The following is a 16,982-nucleotide window of genomic DNA, read 5'->3' as shown; positions in this document are numbered from 1 at the left end:
AAGTAATCAAGTGAGAGTTGTGTAATCAATTATATACTGTAGCTTGCCAGGAAACATTCAGTGAGGGAATTGCATAGTTTTGTGTTATCCCATGGCAGTTTCTAGAAGTCAACATAATGACAAAGAAAATAGAGCATATAGACCAGAACATCCTGGTATTGGTGACATAAGCTCTTTGTAGCTGTAATGGTGAGGTACAGTGTTTTGTGAAATGTATGCTGTCATTTTCCTTGCATCTGTTACGGCTTTCTTCCGTCGAAGGAGAAGCGGACCAAAACGCAGCGTGGTGGTTACTCATGTTCTTTAATGGAAGATGAACGATACATGAAATAACTTAAATCTACAAAACAACAAACGGAACGTGAAAACCTATACAGCCTATCCTGTGACAACAAACACAGAGACAGGAACAATCACCCACAAACACACAGTGAAACCCGGGCTACCTAAATATGGTTCCCAATCAGAGACAACGATAATCACCTAACTCTGATTGAGAACCGCCTCAGGCAGCCATAGACTTTCCTAGACAACCCTACTCACAATCCCAATACCCACTAAAACCCCAATACAAAAACACACCACGTCACACCCTGGCCTGACCAAATAAAGAAAGAAAACACAAAATACTAAGACCAAGGCGTGACAGCATCTGATAAATGACATGGCTACACAAGTTTACAGGGAGAGTCACCATAATCTGTATGTATCTTAATGGGGGAGACAACTAAATGAATTGACTGTAACCAGGTTTCTATCCAAATGTATGTGGGTAAAGTACATGTCGGATAAATGACAGGCCTGATGGAAACAACATCTGTTGGTATACATTACAAAAGTCGACAAAACAAAATACGCTGGGCAAGGTGAGTCTTTTTGTGTCGGTAAAATGTAATATGCGAGAAATGTCAGTGGAAACGCTTTTATGCGCAAATATTAACGTAAAAACACTTGGAGTCACGCGATGACATTTTGTGTGGTCCGAAAGCATGCAGTTTACTAGGCTACAGATTGAATAAATGATGGTGAACTTCACAGGGTGGTGAAAGTGCAAGGTGATGACAGAGTCGGTTTAGTCGGTAACAGAGTCGGTAACATGAAAGGATGGCATTGGCATGTCTGTACAGGTAGGGTGAGTCAACCTGATTTTTTTCTACAAGCAAGCACTCACGCACACAACACACACAGATAAATCAGTACCATGGACAGCCACATCATATTTAGCTTAAATTGATTGGACTAAATCGTTTTTGGTATATTTTAGTTGTCACTATATTAGACTAAGCATAGGTGATTAGATGGTGTTGAAATGTTGAAGTTGTAATGGTGCTGGAATAGTGGAGGCAGCGCCTGTTTTCTTTGCGACTTCGATAACTCTGCGTTGTTTTAAATCAATAGTTGTTAAGTAGACCGAACATTTCGGAAACATTACCTTACTTGACTATGCTGTAGGTAATTGTTTGTTACATGCAATATGTTTTGTGGACTTCACCGGACAGAAGTTGCTCTCCAGTTTTGTGATGAAACAAAGATGTGGTTGAATTTATTCTGCCACTGTGTCTTCTTCTTGTCTCAACCTTATTCCTATGTGCATATATCACGGTGTCAGGGCATATGAACTAACACATTATAGAGTAAACAATCACAACACATAGATTGTAATAGCCTATGACTTTTTTCTTTCCTGGCTTCCCCTATGATTTTACACACACAGCTGAAGATGATGAGCTTGATGCTCCTTTCCAATAAACATCGAGGGTCTTATTCTGGTTACATGAACATCGATGCTTGGCTGCCGTTTGACAAATAAAAACAAACTCACTTTTTAGTCCATAATAATCTCATCATAGGCTTTGACCTACCCGCACTGTTTTTGCGAGATGTTGGCTAGACTAGAGAGCACGTGCAAATACTAGAGTGGGCACACGCTCTATATCACGCAACACTTTTTGGTGAGAAAACCATCAGTAGAGTTAGAAGTGCGATGGAAGCCCATTTAAGCCAAGTCAACAAACAGGTCACTGACCATCTCGAATCCCACCGTACCTTCTCCGCTGTGTAATCTGGTTTCCGAGCCGGTCATGGGTGCACCTCAGCCACGCTCAAGGTACTAAACGATATCATAACCGCCATCGATAAAAGACAGTACTGTGCAGCCGTCTTCATCGACCTTGCCAAGGCTTTCGACTCTGTCAATCACCATATTCTTATTGGCAGACTCAGTAGCCTCGGTTTTTCTGATGACTGCCTTGCCTGGTTCACCAACTACTTTGCAGACAGAGTTCAGTGTGTCAAATCGGAGGGCATGCTGTCAGGTCCTCTGGCAGTCTCTATGGGGGTGCCACAGGGTTAAATTCTCGGGCAGACTCTTTTCTCTGTATATATCAATGATGTTGCTCTTGCTGCGGGCGATTCCCTGATCCACCTCTACGCAGACGACACCATTCTATATACTTCCGGCCCGTCCTTGGACACTGTGCTATCTAACCTCCAAACGAGCTTCAATGCCATACAACACTCCTTCCGTGGCCTCCAACTGCTCTTAAACGCTAGTAAAACCAAATGCATGCTTTTCAACCGTTCGCTGCCTGCACCCGCACGCCTGACTAACATCACCACCCTGGATGGTTCCGACCTTGAATATGTGGACATCTATAAGTACCTAGGTGTCTGGCTAGACTGTAAACTCTCCTTCCAGACTCATATCAAACATCTCCAATCGAAAATCAAACCAAGAGTCGGCTTTCTATTCCGCAACAAAGCCTCCTTCACTCACACCGCCAAACTTACCCTAGTAAAACGGACTATCCTACCGATCCTCGACTTCGGCGATGTCATCTACAAAATTGCTTCCAACACTCTACTCAGCAAACTGGATGCAGTTTATCACAGTGCCATCCGTTTTGTCACTAAAGCACCTTATACCACCCACCACTGCGACCTGTATGCTCTAGTCGGCTGGCCCTCGCTACATATTCGTCGCCAGACCCACTGGCTCCAGGTCATCTACAAGTCCATGCTAGGTAAAGCTCCGCCTTATCTCAGTTCACTGGTCACGATGGCAACACCCACCCGTAGCACGCGCTCCAGCAGGTGTATCTCACTGATCATCCCTAAAGCCATCACCTCATTTGGCCGCCTTTCGTTCCAGTTCTCTGCTGCCTGTGACTGGAACGAATTGCAAAAATCGCTGAAGTTGGAGACTTATCTCCCTCACCAACTTCAAACATCTGCTATCTGAGCAGCTAACCGATCGCTGCAGCTGTACATAGTCTATCGGTAAATAGCCCACCCATTTTTACCTACCTCATCCCCATACTGTTTTTATTTATTTACTTTTCTGCTCTTTTGAACACCAATATCTCTACCTGTACATGACCATCTGATCATTTATCACTCCAGTGTTAATCTGCAAAATTGTAATTATTCGCCTACCTCCTCATGCCTTTTGCACACAATGTATATAGACTCCCTTTTTTTTCCTACTGTGTTATTGACTTGTTAATTGTTTACTCCATGTGTAACTCTGTTGTCTGTTCACACTGCTATGCTTTATCTTGGCCAGGTCGCAGTTGCAAATGAGAACTTGTTCTCAACTAGCCTACCTGGTTAAATAAAGGTGAAATAAAAATTAAAAAAATTAAAAACTTGTGTTTTTTATTCGTTACATGGGAATTTTACCGCGAAAGGTATTTGTATGTGGACTACGTCATCACTCACAGTTTTTATCCCCAACCCGTCAAATTGATGGAAACACATCTCTGGTGGGAAAATGAGCATATTATTTTTATACGGATTTTAGAATATTCGATTGAAAATCTGTCGCCAATGGGATGGAAACCTAGCTTAGTCACAAAAGATTAAAGAGTTACACTATTGAATGAGAATATAAGTGGAAACAATATATATACAGTATATATAGTTTACGCCTGATATGTTAGGTTAGTCCCTGGCTGGCTGGTTATATTTCAGAATAGTGATTACAATATAGAAAAATACTGTTATATTGCCAACATGTTGACATTTTAACCCTCTCAAACAAACGAATCCATTAACTCACGCAAAACCTAGACCCTTCTGACTTGCCATACCAAGAAGCGCCAGAAGAAACATGGCGGCCGCTGCGCTCGTTAGCCGTCCTGCGAGTGTCCTTCCCAGATTTTCAAGTGAGTAACACAAGACATGCACTTTTAGATGATAGACATGCACCGATAACTGCACTGTTGAGAGATAGTTGAAAGAATGTATAATCTGAACACAGAATAGTTTTTAAGCGACATTGCTACCCTCTGTGACCCTTTTTGTGATATGACCTAAGTTAACCGGTTAGCTAGCTCTTGCTTACGAATACGACAAGTTGTCTAATTTCTAGCACCATGTCATATATAAAATATCAGTTTCTGCCACAGACATTTTTGCTAAGAAGGCCTATGTTTTTGGTTGGTTGATCATTTGTGATGTTGGCAGTTTGAATACAGTACAACCATCAGAGATTCCCCACCCCCTCTGCTTGTACTTCTCCCCCTGCAGGTTCATGCTCCCCTGTGGTGCTATCAGCCGTCCCTGTGACAGTCCAGCAGAGAACGGTCCACCATGCTGTCATCCCCAGAGGGAAAGGGGGGCGCTCCTCCTCCAGTGGGGTAGCAGCCACAGTCTTCGGAGCCACCGGCTTCCTGGGAAGATATGTTGTCAACCGCCTGGGTGAGTTTCACCATCATCAGTCCCGAAGCCTTCAGATGATAACCTTTTAATTTACCATGTTGTGTACCTACCATGTTGTTGCCATGTTGTGTTGCTATGTTATGTTGTTGTCAAGTGTTACTACCATGTTGTTGTCATGTGTTGCTGCCTTGCTATTGTAACGGATGTGAAATGGCTAGCTAGTGGTCCCCCTTGCTCTGCAAGGGCCGTGGCTTTTGTGGAGCGATGGGTAATGATGCTTCGTGGGTGTCAGTTGTTGATGTGTGCAGAGGGTCCCTGGTTCGAGCCCGGGTATGGTCGAGGGGACGGACTAAAGTTATACTGTTACACTATGTTGTTGTCTTAGGTTTCTCTTTATGTAGTGTTGTCTCTCTTGTCGTGATGTGTGTTTTGTCCTATATATTTATGTTTTTTAATTTATTTTTTATCTCAGCCCCCATACCCGCAGGAGGTATTTTGCCTTTTGGTAGACCATCATTGTAAATAAGAATTTGTTCTTAACTGACTTGCCTAGTTAAATAAAAACATGGCAACTCTGTGGTCTTCTTCAACTTATTTCTCTTGTTTATATGTGCTTGTGAGGGATGCATTAATTTCTTTGGTTTTGTGACAATCCTCTTTGTTTACACTGCAGTGACTGCATACTTGTCTTTCCTACGGGGCAGTTATGTGTTTGTTGACCTGTCTGGTGGTTTTGTAGGTCGTATGGGTTCTCAGATTGTGATTCCTCACCGGTGTGACCAGTATGACCTCATGTATCTCAGGCCCATGGGGGATCTAGGACAGGTCATCTTTATGGTGAGAAAAATACTATTTATCAGATGTGACGTCATTAATCACTTCACTTTCAAATCTCTTCATTTGTTAGCTAAGTGTTGGTTTTTCTCATGCCAGGTTACCCTCAAGCCTCATATGTGCACTCCACCTTGCTATATTTCAGGAGTGGGATGCCAGGAACAAGGATTCTATCAGAAAAGCATTGGCTCACTCCAATGTGGTCATCAACCTGGTGGGACGAGAGTGGGAAACCAAGTATGGCCCAACTGACTGTATACACAAACATATTTTAGAAAAGTACATGGTTGCTAAATAAGAACCCACTGGTGGTGAACATTCACCTAAAGACTTGCTCCATCACTCCATCACTATATGAATCAACCTACTTTTAACTACACCAGAGGCTTGAATTCATTCTTAGTGGAGCAAAGAACCTCAACCCTGCTTCCACCATTAGGAACACTTATATTATGACCTTCTGTGAAACGTTTGTTGTACTTGGCTTTACTCAGTGTTCTGTTCTTCCTCTTTCTATCTGTATAAAGGAACTATCCCTTTGAGGACACCTACGTGAGCATCCCTCAGCAGATTGCCATAGCCACCCGGGAGGCAGGCATCACAAAGCTGATCCATATATCTCACCTCAACGCTGACATCCGCAGCCCCTCCAAATACCTTAGGAATAAGGTACTGGCTAATGCAGAGCTCTGTTGAACTCTCTTTCTTGGACATATTTCTTTCTGGCATGTCATTGTGCAGAAATATCATGTAATGTGTGTGATGTAACCTTGTAGGCAGTAGGTGAGACGGCTGTGAGAGATGAATTCCCTGATGCCATCATCATGAAGCCTGCTGAGATGTTTGGAAGGGAGGACAGATTCTTCAACCATTTTGCCAGTAAAGAAGCAGAGCGTAGTTCATTTCTGTGTGGCCCAGAGTAAAAATGGTTAAAAAGTTGAATAAGATTGTGATCTGTCAGAACTCTTAAGTAGACAGTGTCTGAATTTGTGGGAATATGTTGACGTAATTACACAGCCTCTGTTGACTGTATAGGCCTGCAAACTGTTGAGGGGGCTGTTGCATAGTTGAACTCTTGAATTTTCAGTGTATTGGCAAAACAAACCAAAATAATGATTTTGTAAGGTGATGTATCGGCTCCAATTGGTCTTGATGCGATGCTATTATTGTTTAAAAGGGGATGAGTTCAGTCATTGTTTGAATGTTTGTTTTTTCCTTTGTTGCACAGACATGCGCTGGTTTGGGAAAGCTGTGCCTCTCATCTCCATGGGGAAGAAGACGGTGAAGCAGCCTGTTCATGTGAGTGTGTCTGATCTCATGATGTCAGCCATGTCTGTTACTCAAGACTCACTCTGTCTGCTCTTTTCAGGTGGTAGATGTGGCCAAGGCTATCATCAACGCCATCAAGGACCCTGATGCCAATGGCAAGACATATGCACTAGTTGGGTAAGGACTTGAAATGGGCTTGACTTTTGGCTGTTTTTTAGGGATGTCAATTGCGTTTCCAGTCAGTTCAGGAAATGAAGTAAAATTCTATCCATTTAATTTGAAACTGCTCATTTTCAACAACTAGGTGAACCTAGTATAAATCATAAAAACGATTGTTCATTGACTAGATTAGTTGCTTTATTGCATGGGTTTGTATCTTGTACTCACCCAGGGTGTGGAATAAAATATATGATTGTGTGATGGCAGTTTCATGTTCACACATGCAGTACATTATTTAGAAACGTCAACCATCAGAATTGAGAGATGTAGCAACCAAAATGTTTGTCAGCCTTGTGGTTAGTTTTGTTTTCCTGCCACACAGACCAAACCGTTATCTCCTTCATGACCTGGTGGAGTACGTGTATGCTGTGGCACACAGGCCCTTTGTGCCCTACCCTCTCCCACGCCCTCTCTATCAGTGAGTATGCACCGGCTTCTGGTTCTGCATGGTATCTTAAATGGTCCTCGGGAGGAAAATTAACTGTTTACGTACTATTATAGGCTGACTGATGAAGTGGTGTGCCAATGTTTAGAACACAAAAAGCCTCAAGTTTGACCAGTGGATGTGAGGTGGCAAGGAACAAGGAACCTGTTGGTTTGTTTAAATGCAATACTATCAGATACGGTATGATTAACATGTCTTACCTTTATCTCTGGTTTCAGTCTTGTTGCACGTTTCTTTGCAATGAACCCATTCGAGCCTTGGACAACTCCTGACAAAGTAGATAGAGTAAGAAAATGCAACATAAACAGCAAATTATAAGCATCTTTGTAAAAAGCACATTTTATACAAATTAAGGTAAATTGGAATTTTCTTTCATATTGTTGGGGCCACATGTTGAAGAAATGTGAATGAAGGAAATTTGTGTAATGACCTGAATGTGTTTGTTCCAGTTCCATACCACAGATATGAAGTATCCAGGGCTTCCTGGTTTAGAGGACCTAGGCATTATCCCTGCCTCCATAGAGCAGAAAGCTATCGAGGTCCTGCGTCGCCATCGCCGCTTCCGCTTCTTGGAGGCTGAGTTGGCCGATACCAAGCCAGCCAAGACAGTCAACTATTGAGTAGCCCGTCTTGTCTGACCGCCCAACACCACCACCATAGCCACAGGCTGATCCTCCTATACAACTGTGCTGTCTTCTTTTACAAATACTCTGTACATAAATAAATAACAGATGATCGTCTAAAACTATTTTGTCGTTATGATTCCATGGATCCATTAAAACAGCATTCATTGTGTAGCAAAAAATATATAAGTCTAAATAATCAGTCACCTTAACACACTCCCATGTAACGTAAACATGTGCATCACTATTTATTAAGGAGATGTACTTTGAAACCACCATCTGGGCGGTGCTTTAGGACTTTGAGTCAGCAAGGTTCAGCAATCTATTCTTTCCTCCAGTAACTCACTATCTGTTTTTATGGAGCCCCTCCCACAGTCCCACTACACACCAAGTCTCCACCTCCACACCAACTGATAAGATTTCAACTGTTATGTCCACGTTTCCCTCAGCAATTATCAATGATGTTCTACATCACATATCTGGTCTTAACATGTGTGTTTGTGTAATCATGCTTGTGTTTGTAGGCCTATATGATGTAGCCTAATTGTTTATGAATGTATGTTATCCATTCATGCTTTTGTATATGTACTATTGATTTTTGTAAATCAAACAATGAAATCAAACCACAGCCGGCCATGATTACAGACATCTCTGTGTCCTTTGACACTATATAAACTAGTGACCCGCAGTGTTTGTCATTATAACCTGATGAAGACAGCGTGGCTGTTGAAATCTTGGTATTAAATTATTGTGCCTTTTCTTTGTAATGTGTTATGTTAACAGTTGATCTACCTTGTCAACTGTCCATAACTGTTAAGTAAATCAATGGTGATTTGCTTTCTTTTTTCAGCCTATGCACATGTATTCTTTGTTGATTAGATAAGAAGTATTTTATGGCATTACATGGAGGGAGTTGTAAAGTCTTTAGAGGGCGCAGTTACTGAATCAATGTATATGACAAAGGGACATAACCAGGCTGGTTGTCGACAGGTAGCAATGAAGCTCAACGTCCTGCGAGGAGTGGGAATCACGTTTGGAGCCATTATTCCACTCATCATGTATATTGTCTATATGAAACAGGCAGTGAGTTCCACTTCCAATACAAAAAGGCTTCACCAAAAAGAGACTGCCAAGACTGTGCTGATGAGACTGGAGAGAATTGAAAAGAACCTCAACAAACTATGTAAGTGTTTCTATGTAAGTGTTCTCAATCGCCATCTTGACATACATTCTTTGCATTTCAGTATTCTTTACTGAAGTACATGACAATATGCACAGTGATTTTTGGGGGGATTGTGACTCTTGGAATGCATTTCTGCAATATTTATGTTATGTTGCATGGGTAATATGCTTCTGAATATGAGCTAAAGTAATCCAGTCATTGTCAGTCAATCATTAAATTAATCTGCCAGTGACTCAGAAATACTGTAAAATCAAGTGTTACTTAAGAACAAAAGGGAATTGGTTCGTATTGTTGTTAGTCTTCTACTGATAGATTACACTCATGCCAATAACATTGTCACATAGTTTTCCTCAGTGGCATCAGTAATACCTGTGAGCATTTTGTCCACAGCCGAATTAATAGAATCTAAATATCAGAAAGACCCCCCAACAAGGGAAGAAGTTGTGGTAACAGAGGCAAAGAAGATGGTGGTGCCCATGTTGTATCCCAACTCCTACCTGTTTACAAAGTGGGGTGATGACCTCTCAGAGGAGGAGCAGAGAGAGGCCGAGGTCCTGTTCCAGAGATATGGATACAACGTCTTCTTGAGTGACCAACTGCCACTCAACAGAGAGCTGCCAGATACACGAGACAACAGGTGAAACTAACTAATCAGGACTGTAACTTTGCTATGGTCATGACCATAACTACGCTGCTTGGTCATGACTTGATGAAATGAGGAGGACATTTAATTTTTACTGTCTGATAAATGGTAAGGCACAAAGCACAGGTGGTGGTATGCCTTCTAAATAATCTCTCAACACTCAGATGTTTGCAGAAGAAATACTCCAAGGACCTTCCTAGTATTGCTGTGGTATTGATCTACCTGGACGAAGCCCTGTCTATCATTAAACGGGCCATCCGCAGCATCATCGACCGAACCCCTGAACACCTGCTGAGAGAAATCATTCTGGTGGACGACCACAGCTCCAATGGTGCATCTCACAGACACCATTCCATTACTAGTGGAGTAAGTATTTGTCTATAGTCTTGATTATGAATCTCTTCTCTCCGCAGAAGACCTGGGAGAAAAGCTAGCTGCCTACATAGAGCTCATCCACAAGGAAAGGCCGGGCCTTATAAAAAGGGTGAGACACAAGCAGCAGATGGGACTGACTCAAGCCCGCATCTCAGGGTGGGAGCACGCCACCGCCGATACAGTGGCCATTCTGGATGCCCACATTGAAGTCAACGTGGGGTGGTAAGTGCCATGTGTGTATGGTGTTTCCCATACATTACTTGGGCAGCATCTGTCTGCTTATCTTTGATTGATTGACTTTTGTTGTTGTCCACGCTTACAGGGCAGAGCCACTGCTGGCCAGGATCAAAGCAGACAGGACCACTGTGGTGACTCCGGTGTTTGACAAGGTCGGTTTTGATGACCTGCAGGTGGAGCATTACTGGGCCAATGCACACGGTTTTGACTGGCCCCTGTGGTGCATGTACGAGTCCTTCAGACCAGAGTGGAACGAGCTCCATGATGAATCACAACCAGGGAAGTAAGTGACGTCCACTATGTAGCATCCAGCCCCATCACTATGAGACTTATTGTCTCACATGTTCTGTATTGATTAGTAGCAGTCAATAGGAATTGCAGAAGAATAACATGTACACTGAACAAAAATATAAATGCAACGTGTAATGTGTTGGTCCCATGTTTCATGAGCTGAAATAAAAGATCCCAGAAATTTTCCATACACACAAAAAAGCTTATTTCTCTTAAATTTTGGACACACATTTCTTTACATCCCTGTTAGTGAGCATTTCTCATTTTGCCAAGATATTCCATCCACCTGACAGGTGTGGCATATCAAGAATCTGATTAAACAGTATGATCATTACACGGGTACTCCTTGTGCTGGGGACAATAAAAGACCACTCTAAAATGTGCAGTTTGTCAAACAACACAATGCCACAGATGTCTCAAGTTTTGAGGCAGCGTGAAATTGGCATGCTGACTGCAGGAATTTCCACCAGAGCTGTTGCCAGATAATTGAATGTTAATTTCTCTACCATAAGCCACCTCCAACATCATTGTAGAGAATTTGGTAGTACATCCAACCAGCCTCACAACCACAGACCACATGTAACCATGCCAGCCATTACCTCCACATCTGGCTTCTTCACCTGCGGATTCGTCTGAGACCAGCTACCCAGATAGCTGATGAATCTGTGGGTTTGCACAATCCAAAACATTTCTGCACAAACTGTCAGAAACTGTCTCAAGGAAGCTCATCTGCGTGCTCGTCGTCCTCACCAGGGCCTTGACCTGACTGCAGTTCGGCATCGTAACCGATTTCAGTGGGCAAATGCTCACCTTTGATGACCACTGGCAAGCTGGAGAAGTGTGCTCTTCATGGATGAATACCGGTTTCAACTGTACCGGGCAGATGGCAGACAGTGTGTATGGTGTCGTGTGGGTTGAGTGGTTTGCTGATGTCAACATTGTGAACAGTGCCCAATGGTGGCGGTGAGGTTTTGGTATGGGCAGGAATAAGCTACAGCGAACAATTGACTTGATTTCCTTATATGAACTGTAACTCAGTAAAATCGTTGAAATTGTTGCATGTTTTTTCAATGATGTGTATTGTGTGTCTGTTGTAGCTCCTACTTCTTGTAGCAGTGCTTTTACTTGCTGGTTGGTTCCACATAATCACTCACTGACTTCTTTTTATAGGAGTCCTTCTGTCATGGGTATTTTTGTGGCACATCGACTTTTCCTTGGAGAGATTGGGGTACTTGATGGTGGAATGAAAATCTATGGAGGAGAGAATGTTGAGCTGGGGATCAGGGTAGGTTGAGCTGGTTACCATGGCATAATGGCTGCACAAATTACAATATCTGATGTCAAGTAGATAAGGAAATTGTCCTCAGTTGGGTATGTATTAGATTTGTGTCATTTTACAAGCACATATCAGAGTATGTTTTGTCTCATATCTTCAATAACATTTTGCGGTGATCTGGTCTGTTTTATTCCAGGTGTGGCTGTGTGGAGGAAGCATAGAGGTAGTGCCTTGTTCTAAGATCGCACACATTGAGAGGGCACACAAACCGTACGCACCTGACCTGAGTTACATCATGAGAAGGAATGCACTGAGGGTAGCTGCGATCTGGATGGATGACTACAAAAGTAATGTGAACATTGCTTGGAATCTTCCGTTGAAGGTAGGGAAATTGAGATGAGGGCAATTCCATGGAAATGGAATACACTGACTGGAATTGCCCATAAAAAAAACAAGACAATCTTTCTTTCCTATAAATAGCCTGTGGAAATCATTTTGATGAGATGTTTTTCTAACAGTATTATTTTTGTGATGTATGCCTCCTAGGATCATGGGATTGATATCGGCGATGTGTCAGAGAGGAAGAAGCTCAGAGAAAAGCTTGAATGTAAGCCCTTCAAGTGGTACCTGGATAACGTGTATCCTACACTGGCCACCTGGGAGGAGCTAGTGGCCTATGGAGGAGTAAGGGTTACATTATTACTAAGTCCCTCACCAGATTAATACAATGTACAGAATTATAACTTTGACAACTTTAAATAACTCTGAAATTTCCTAGGTAAAATGCCAAACAATGTTTAACCAAATTAGATTTAAGGTTTAATGGTATATAATTCCATTCCATTATGTTCATGGTTCATTATGTTCATGGTTGCACACTAAAACAAAGACACACTATGACAAACAGTTGTAAGAATAAAATGTTCTAATTTGATGGTGGATATTTATTAAGCAGTCATAAAACTAAACAACCGGGCTGCGTTTAGACAGGCAGCCCAATTCTGATATTTTTCCCACTAATTGATCTTTTGACCAATCACATCAGATCTTTTTCAGAGCTGATTTGTCAACAAGAACAAAAAACAATTAGCAAAAAAAGTTACAAATCAGTATTGAGCTGCCAGTCTAAACGCAGCAGAGTCATGGAAACAGATCTTCTTAGTGAACGCATAGCATACTGTCTACTGTTTCAAATTATGGAGCCAAACCTACCTGTATTGAGAAGGCCTGGTTACACATCCACCATGGTTTAAAGGGCAATGTGAAAAGAAAATATCAAGAGCCGGTACAGTTTGGTTTGGCTGGGCACGATAGTGTAAGAGGGAATTAGTGTACCTCCAAATATTCTTGCCTAAACATACCTTCTTCTTGCACCTCCAGCTGCAGAATGACCTCCTGCAGAGCCATTGTATTGATGAGGGGACTGTCCCTGGGAATATACCCCTTCTTTATGGATGTCATTTCTATCAACCACAGGTATGTTTGTATTCTGTGTATGTGTCTGTGTATTATATAATTTTGTGCCAAAAAATCTGTTCTCCCCGTCTGTTGACAGCTTCTTATCCACAGCAATGTTATTACAACACTGATGGGGAGATCTACGTGGGTGGGATTAAGTCTCACAAGTACAACAACAACCGGTGTCTAGTGGATCCTGGCACTGGAAATATACCAACGCTGCATGATTGTAAACTGGCAACGGAGAGAGGACTACACAAGCACTGGGACTTCCAACAGGTAGCCTGTAAATCAGACCTGTGGGTCTAGATCATACATTTTAGAGCTATCTTCTGGAGCAGGGTTTCCTTAACTCGGTCCTGTCCAAAACGTGCTCTAGAACAGTGGTCTATGCACCACACCCAAACACAGTTCCATCAAAGCCTTATTCATAACAGCATTCACTTAACAAGCATGCAAAGTTCATCCAAAGTTATTTTATATATGCATTTGTTTTTCCAGGGTCAAGCCATCAGGAACACACACACAAATAGGTGTCTTGAGATTGCCCAGGGACAAAATTCATACTATATGCTGGTCATCCAACAATGCACTGGGCAAAACTGGAGAATTCAACATGTCATAAGAGAGTTCTAAAACACCCCCATGGACAAGTTGTTGGGGTCACATTCCTGAAATTCTAGATTTGACATTTGTGTTATCTATCATAACTGTTTCAAACAATATCTTGCCAAAAGAAAATACAAAATTGATTTTATGCAGGGTATTGACAACAAACATCCAATATAGGCAATTGCATTATTTATCTGAAAAACATGACACAAACAGACAGAATAAAAGATTGCATTGTAAAATAATCTTGTTAATGGTGGTTCTGATTATCAGCTTTTAGCTACCAATGTGTACATAATAAATTAACATGTACCATGCACTGTATATTGAATGCATACACACAAAAATATTTTTGGGGGTCTTAGCATTCTTGTCAGTGTTGCACATGTTTTGTCATTCATAAAATACAGTGGCTAACGAAAGTATTCTCCCCCTTGGCATTTTTCCTATTTTGTTGCCTTACAACCTGGAAGTCAAATGGATTTTCTGGGGCTTTGTATCACTTGATGTACACAACAACACCACTTTGAATTTTTTGTTGTTGAAAACTTGAGCGTGCATAACTATTCACCCCCAGAGCCACCTTTTGCAGCAATTACAGCTTCAAGTCTTTTTGGGTATGTCTCTAGAAGCTTGGCACATCTAGCCACTGGGATTTTAGCCCTTCTTCAAGGCAAAACTGCTCCAACTCCTTCAAGTTGGATGGGTTCCGCTGGTATACAGCAATCTTTAAGTCATACCACAGATTTTCAATTGGATTGAGGTCTGGGCTTTGACTAGGTCATTCCAATACATTTAAATGTTTCCCCTTAAACCACTCAAGTGTTGCTTTAGCAGTATGCTTAGGGTCCTTGTCCTGCTGGAGGGTGAACCTCCGTCCCAGTCTCAAATCTCTGGAAGACGGAAACAGGTTTCCCTAAAGAATTTCCCTGTATTTAGCGCCATCCATCATTCCTTCAATTCTGACCAGTTTCCCAGTCCCTGCCGATGAAAAACATCCCCACAGCATGATGCTGCCACCACGCTTCACTGTGGGGATGATGTTCCCGGGGTGAGGTGTTGGGTTTGTGCCAGACATAGCGTTTTCCTTAATGACCAAAAAGCTCAATTTTAGTCTCATCTGACAAGAGTATCTTCTTCCATATGTTTGGGGAGTCTCCCACATGCCTTTTGTCAAACACCAAACATGTTTGCTTATTTTTATCTTTAAGCAATGGCTTTTTTTCAGGCCACTCTTCTGTAAAGCCCAGCTCTGTGGAGTGTACGGCTTAAAGTGGTCCTATGGACAGATACCCCAATCTTTGCTGTGGAGCTTTGCAGCTCCTTCAGGGTTATCTTTGGTCTCTTTGTTGCCTCTCTGATTAATGCCCTCTTTGCCTGGTCTGTGAGTTTTGGTGGGCGGCCCTCTCTTGGCAGGTTGGTTGTGGTGTCATATTCCTTCCATTTAAAAAAAAATGATTAAATGGTGCTCCGTGGGTTGTTCAAAGTTTTAAATATTTTTTTATAACCCAACCCTGATCTGTACTTCTCCACATCTTTGTCCCTGACCTGTTTGGAGAGCTCCTTGGTCTTCATGGTGCCGCTTGCTTGGTGGTGCCACTTGCTTAGTGGTGTTGCAGACTCTGGGGCCTTTCAGAACAGGTGTATATATACTGAGATTATGTGACACTTAGATTGCACACAGGTGGACTTTATTTAACTAATTATGTGACTTCTGAAGGTAATTGGTTGCACCAGATCTTATCTAGGGGTTTCATGGCAAAGGGGGTGAATACATATGCACGCACCACTTTTCATTTTTTTCACTTCACCAATTTGGACTATTTTGTGTATGTCCATTACATGAAATCCAAATTAAAATCAATTTAAAGTAGAGGTTGTAATGCAACAAAATAGGAAAAACGCCAAGGGGGATGAATAATTTTGCAAGGCACTGTAAGCCCACAAAGTAAGGGATTTTGGTATGGAGGTCAATGAGTGTTGAATTTGGTCAACAAAAAAATGTCATTGCTAATTTCCTACATGGGGCTTATTTGATCGAATTTAAGTTTTGTAATGGTTATGTTCTTACGAATGCACTGCTATAAGTGGATGCATGTGGCATTTCGCCAACTTTGGATATATAAAAAAAAAAATTATAGCTAAGTTGTGCCTGTTGTCATAGAGAGATGGGTTATATCCATGTGCCCTCTATTTTGGCATTGCCATTGAGGGTTTCCACCATATTAAAGAAGTAAACTGGGTGGGGATTCCTATGAGTTGGGAACAATCAGCCAATTAAGAAGATGCTATAACTGCCCATGTTGTCACAGACTCTATAAAGGCACAGATACAAAGATGAGTCCTCTATCTCAATATTTCCCAACCAGGGGTATGTCGGGGGTCCCCAGGGGGTAGGTGGGAAGAGTAAAAAAAAAAATGTTTTGAAAATAAATATTAGGAAAAATGTTACCATTTTGCAAGGGAACAATCTTTCCAATATTTTAGAGTGCGTTTTCACCCAGGCCCCTAAACAAAGCAGACAACTTTACAGGTAATAACTACATTACCAATGCATTCATTCTATCAAGGGCGCAACTTTCACTGGGGACATGTCCCCCCCACAAAAATGGCATTTTTGTCCCCCCCATTTTTATCACTGGAATGTGATACAAAACAAGGCAACTGTGTGCTTTAGGACCAGGAGGACGCCTCCGAGCGGTCAGGCAGGCTGTTTGGAGTGTTTAATATAGTCCCCCACACTTCTAAAACCAAAGTTGCGCCCCTGCATTCTATCCATGTAAGACATTCTGGTGAGCACTATTTGATTTAGTCTTCTAGAGCAGTGTTTCCCAACCGGGGGTAAGCGTACCCCT

At 42.0% G+C, this 16,982-nt stretch overlaps 2 protein-coding genes across 4 annotated transcripts; both read left to right on the top strand.

The window, feature by feature from the left end:
- The first annotated feature begins 4,044 nt into the window (after nucleotides 1-4,044).
- LOC112218778 (NADH dehydrogenase [ubiquinone] 1 alpha subcomplex subunit 9, mitochondrial) lies at nucleotides 4,045-8,177 on the top strand. Its single transcript, XM_024379903.2, has 11 exons — nucleotides 4,045-4,166; nucleotides 4,531-4,701; nucleotides 5,402-5,499; nucleotides 5,642-5,733; nucleotides 6,024-6,165; nucleotides 6,273-6,375; nucleotides 6,725-6,795; nucleotides 6,866-6,942; nucleotides 7,307-7,402; nucleotides 7,648-7,714; nucleotides 7,879-8,177. The coding sequence occupies exons 1-11, from the start codon at nucleotides 4,112-4,114 to the stop codon at nucleotides 8,047-8,049; spliced, it is 1,143 nt and encodes a 380-aa protein (XP_024235671.1). The 5' UTR covers nucleotides 4,045-4,111; the 3' UTR covers nucleotides 8,050-8,177.
- A 100-nt stretch (nucleotides 8,178-8,277) lies between these two features.
- Nucleotides 8,278-14,680, top strand: LOC112218777 (probable polypeptide N-acetylgalactosaminyltransferase 8). 3 transcript variants are annotated; one of them, XR_006079371.1, is made up of 11 exons: nucleotides 8,278-9,235; nucleotides 9,626-9,872; nucleotides 10,043-10,209; nucleotides 10,292-10,475; nucleotides 10,576-10,773; nucleotides 11,952-12,066; nucleotides 12,254-12,439; nucleotides 12,604-12,741; nucleotides 13,438-13,533; nucleotides 13,613-13,794; nucleotides 14,017-14,107. XR_006079371.1 is itself a non-coding variant. In XM_024379901.2 (11 exons), exons 1-11 carry the CDS (start codon nucleotides 8,956-8,958, stop codon nucleotides 14,149-14,151), a joined length of 1,911 nt encoding a protein of 636 aa, XP_024235669.1. In that variant the 5' UTR covers nucleotides 8,278-8,955; the 3' UTR covers nucleotides 14,152-14,680. The 3 variants fall into 3 exon arrangements, 2 of the variants coding, with proteins under 2 accessions (XP_024235669.1, XP_024235668.1); XM_024379901.2 differs by having other exon boundaries at nucleotides 10,295-10,475; nucleotides 13,627-13,794; nucleotides 14,017-14,680; XM_024379900.2 differs by having other exon boundaries at nucleotides 13,627-13,794; nucleotides 14,017-14,675.
- Nucleotides 14,681-16,982: the final 2,302 nt, after the last annotated feature.

The sequence above is a fragment of the Oncorhynchus tshawytscha genome, linkage group LG19, assembly GCF_018296145.1.
Source record: "Oncorhynchus tshawytscha isolate Ot180627B linkage group LG19, Otsh_v2.0, whole genome shotgun sequence".
In the NCBI taxonomy this organism is placed as follows: domain Eukaryota; kingdom Metazoa; phylum Chordata; class Actinopteri; order Salmoniformes; family Salmonidae; genus Oncorhynchus; species Oncorhynchus tshawytscha.
The sequence above is the reverse complement of the archived record's forward strand: the minus strand, read 5'-3'. Positions and strand labels throughout refer to the sequence as shown.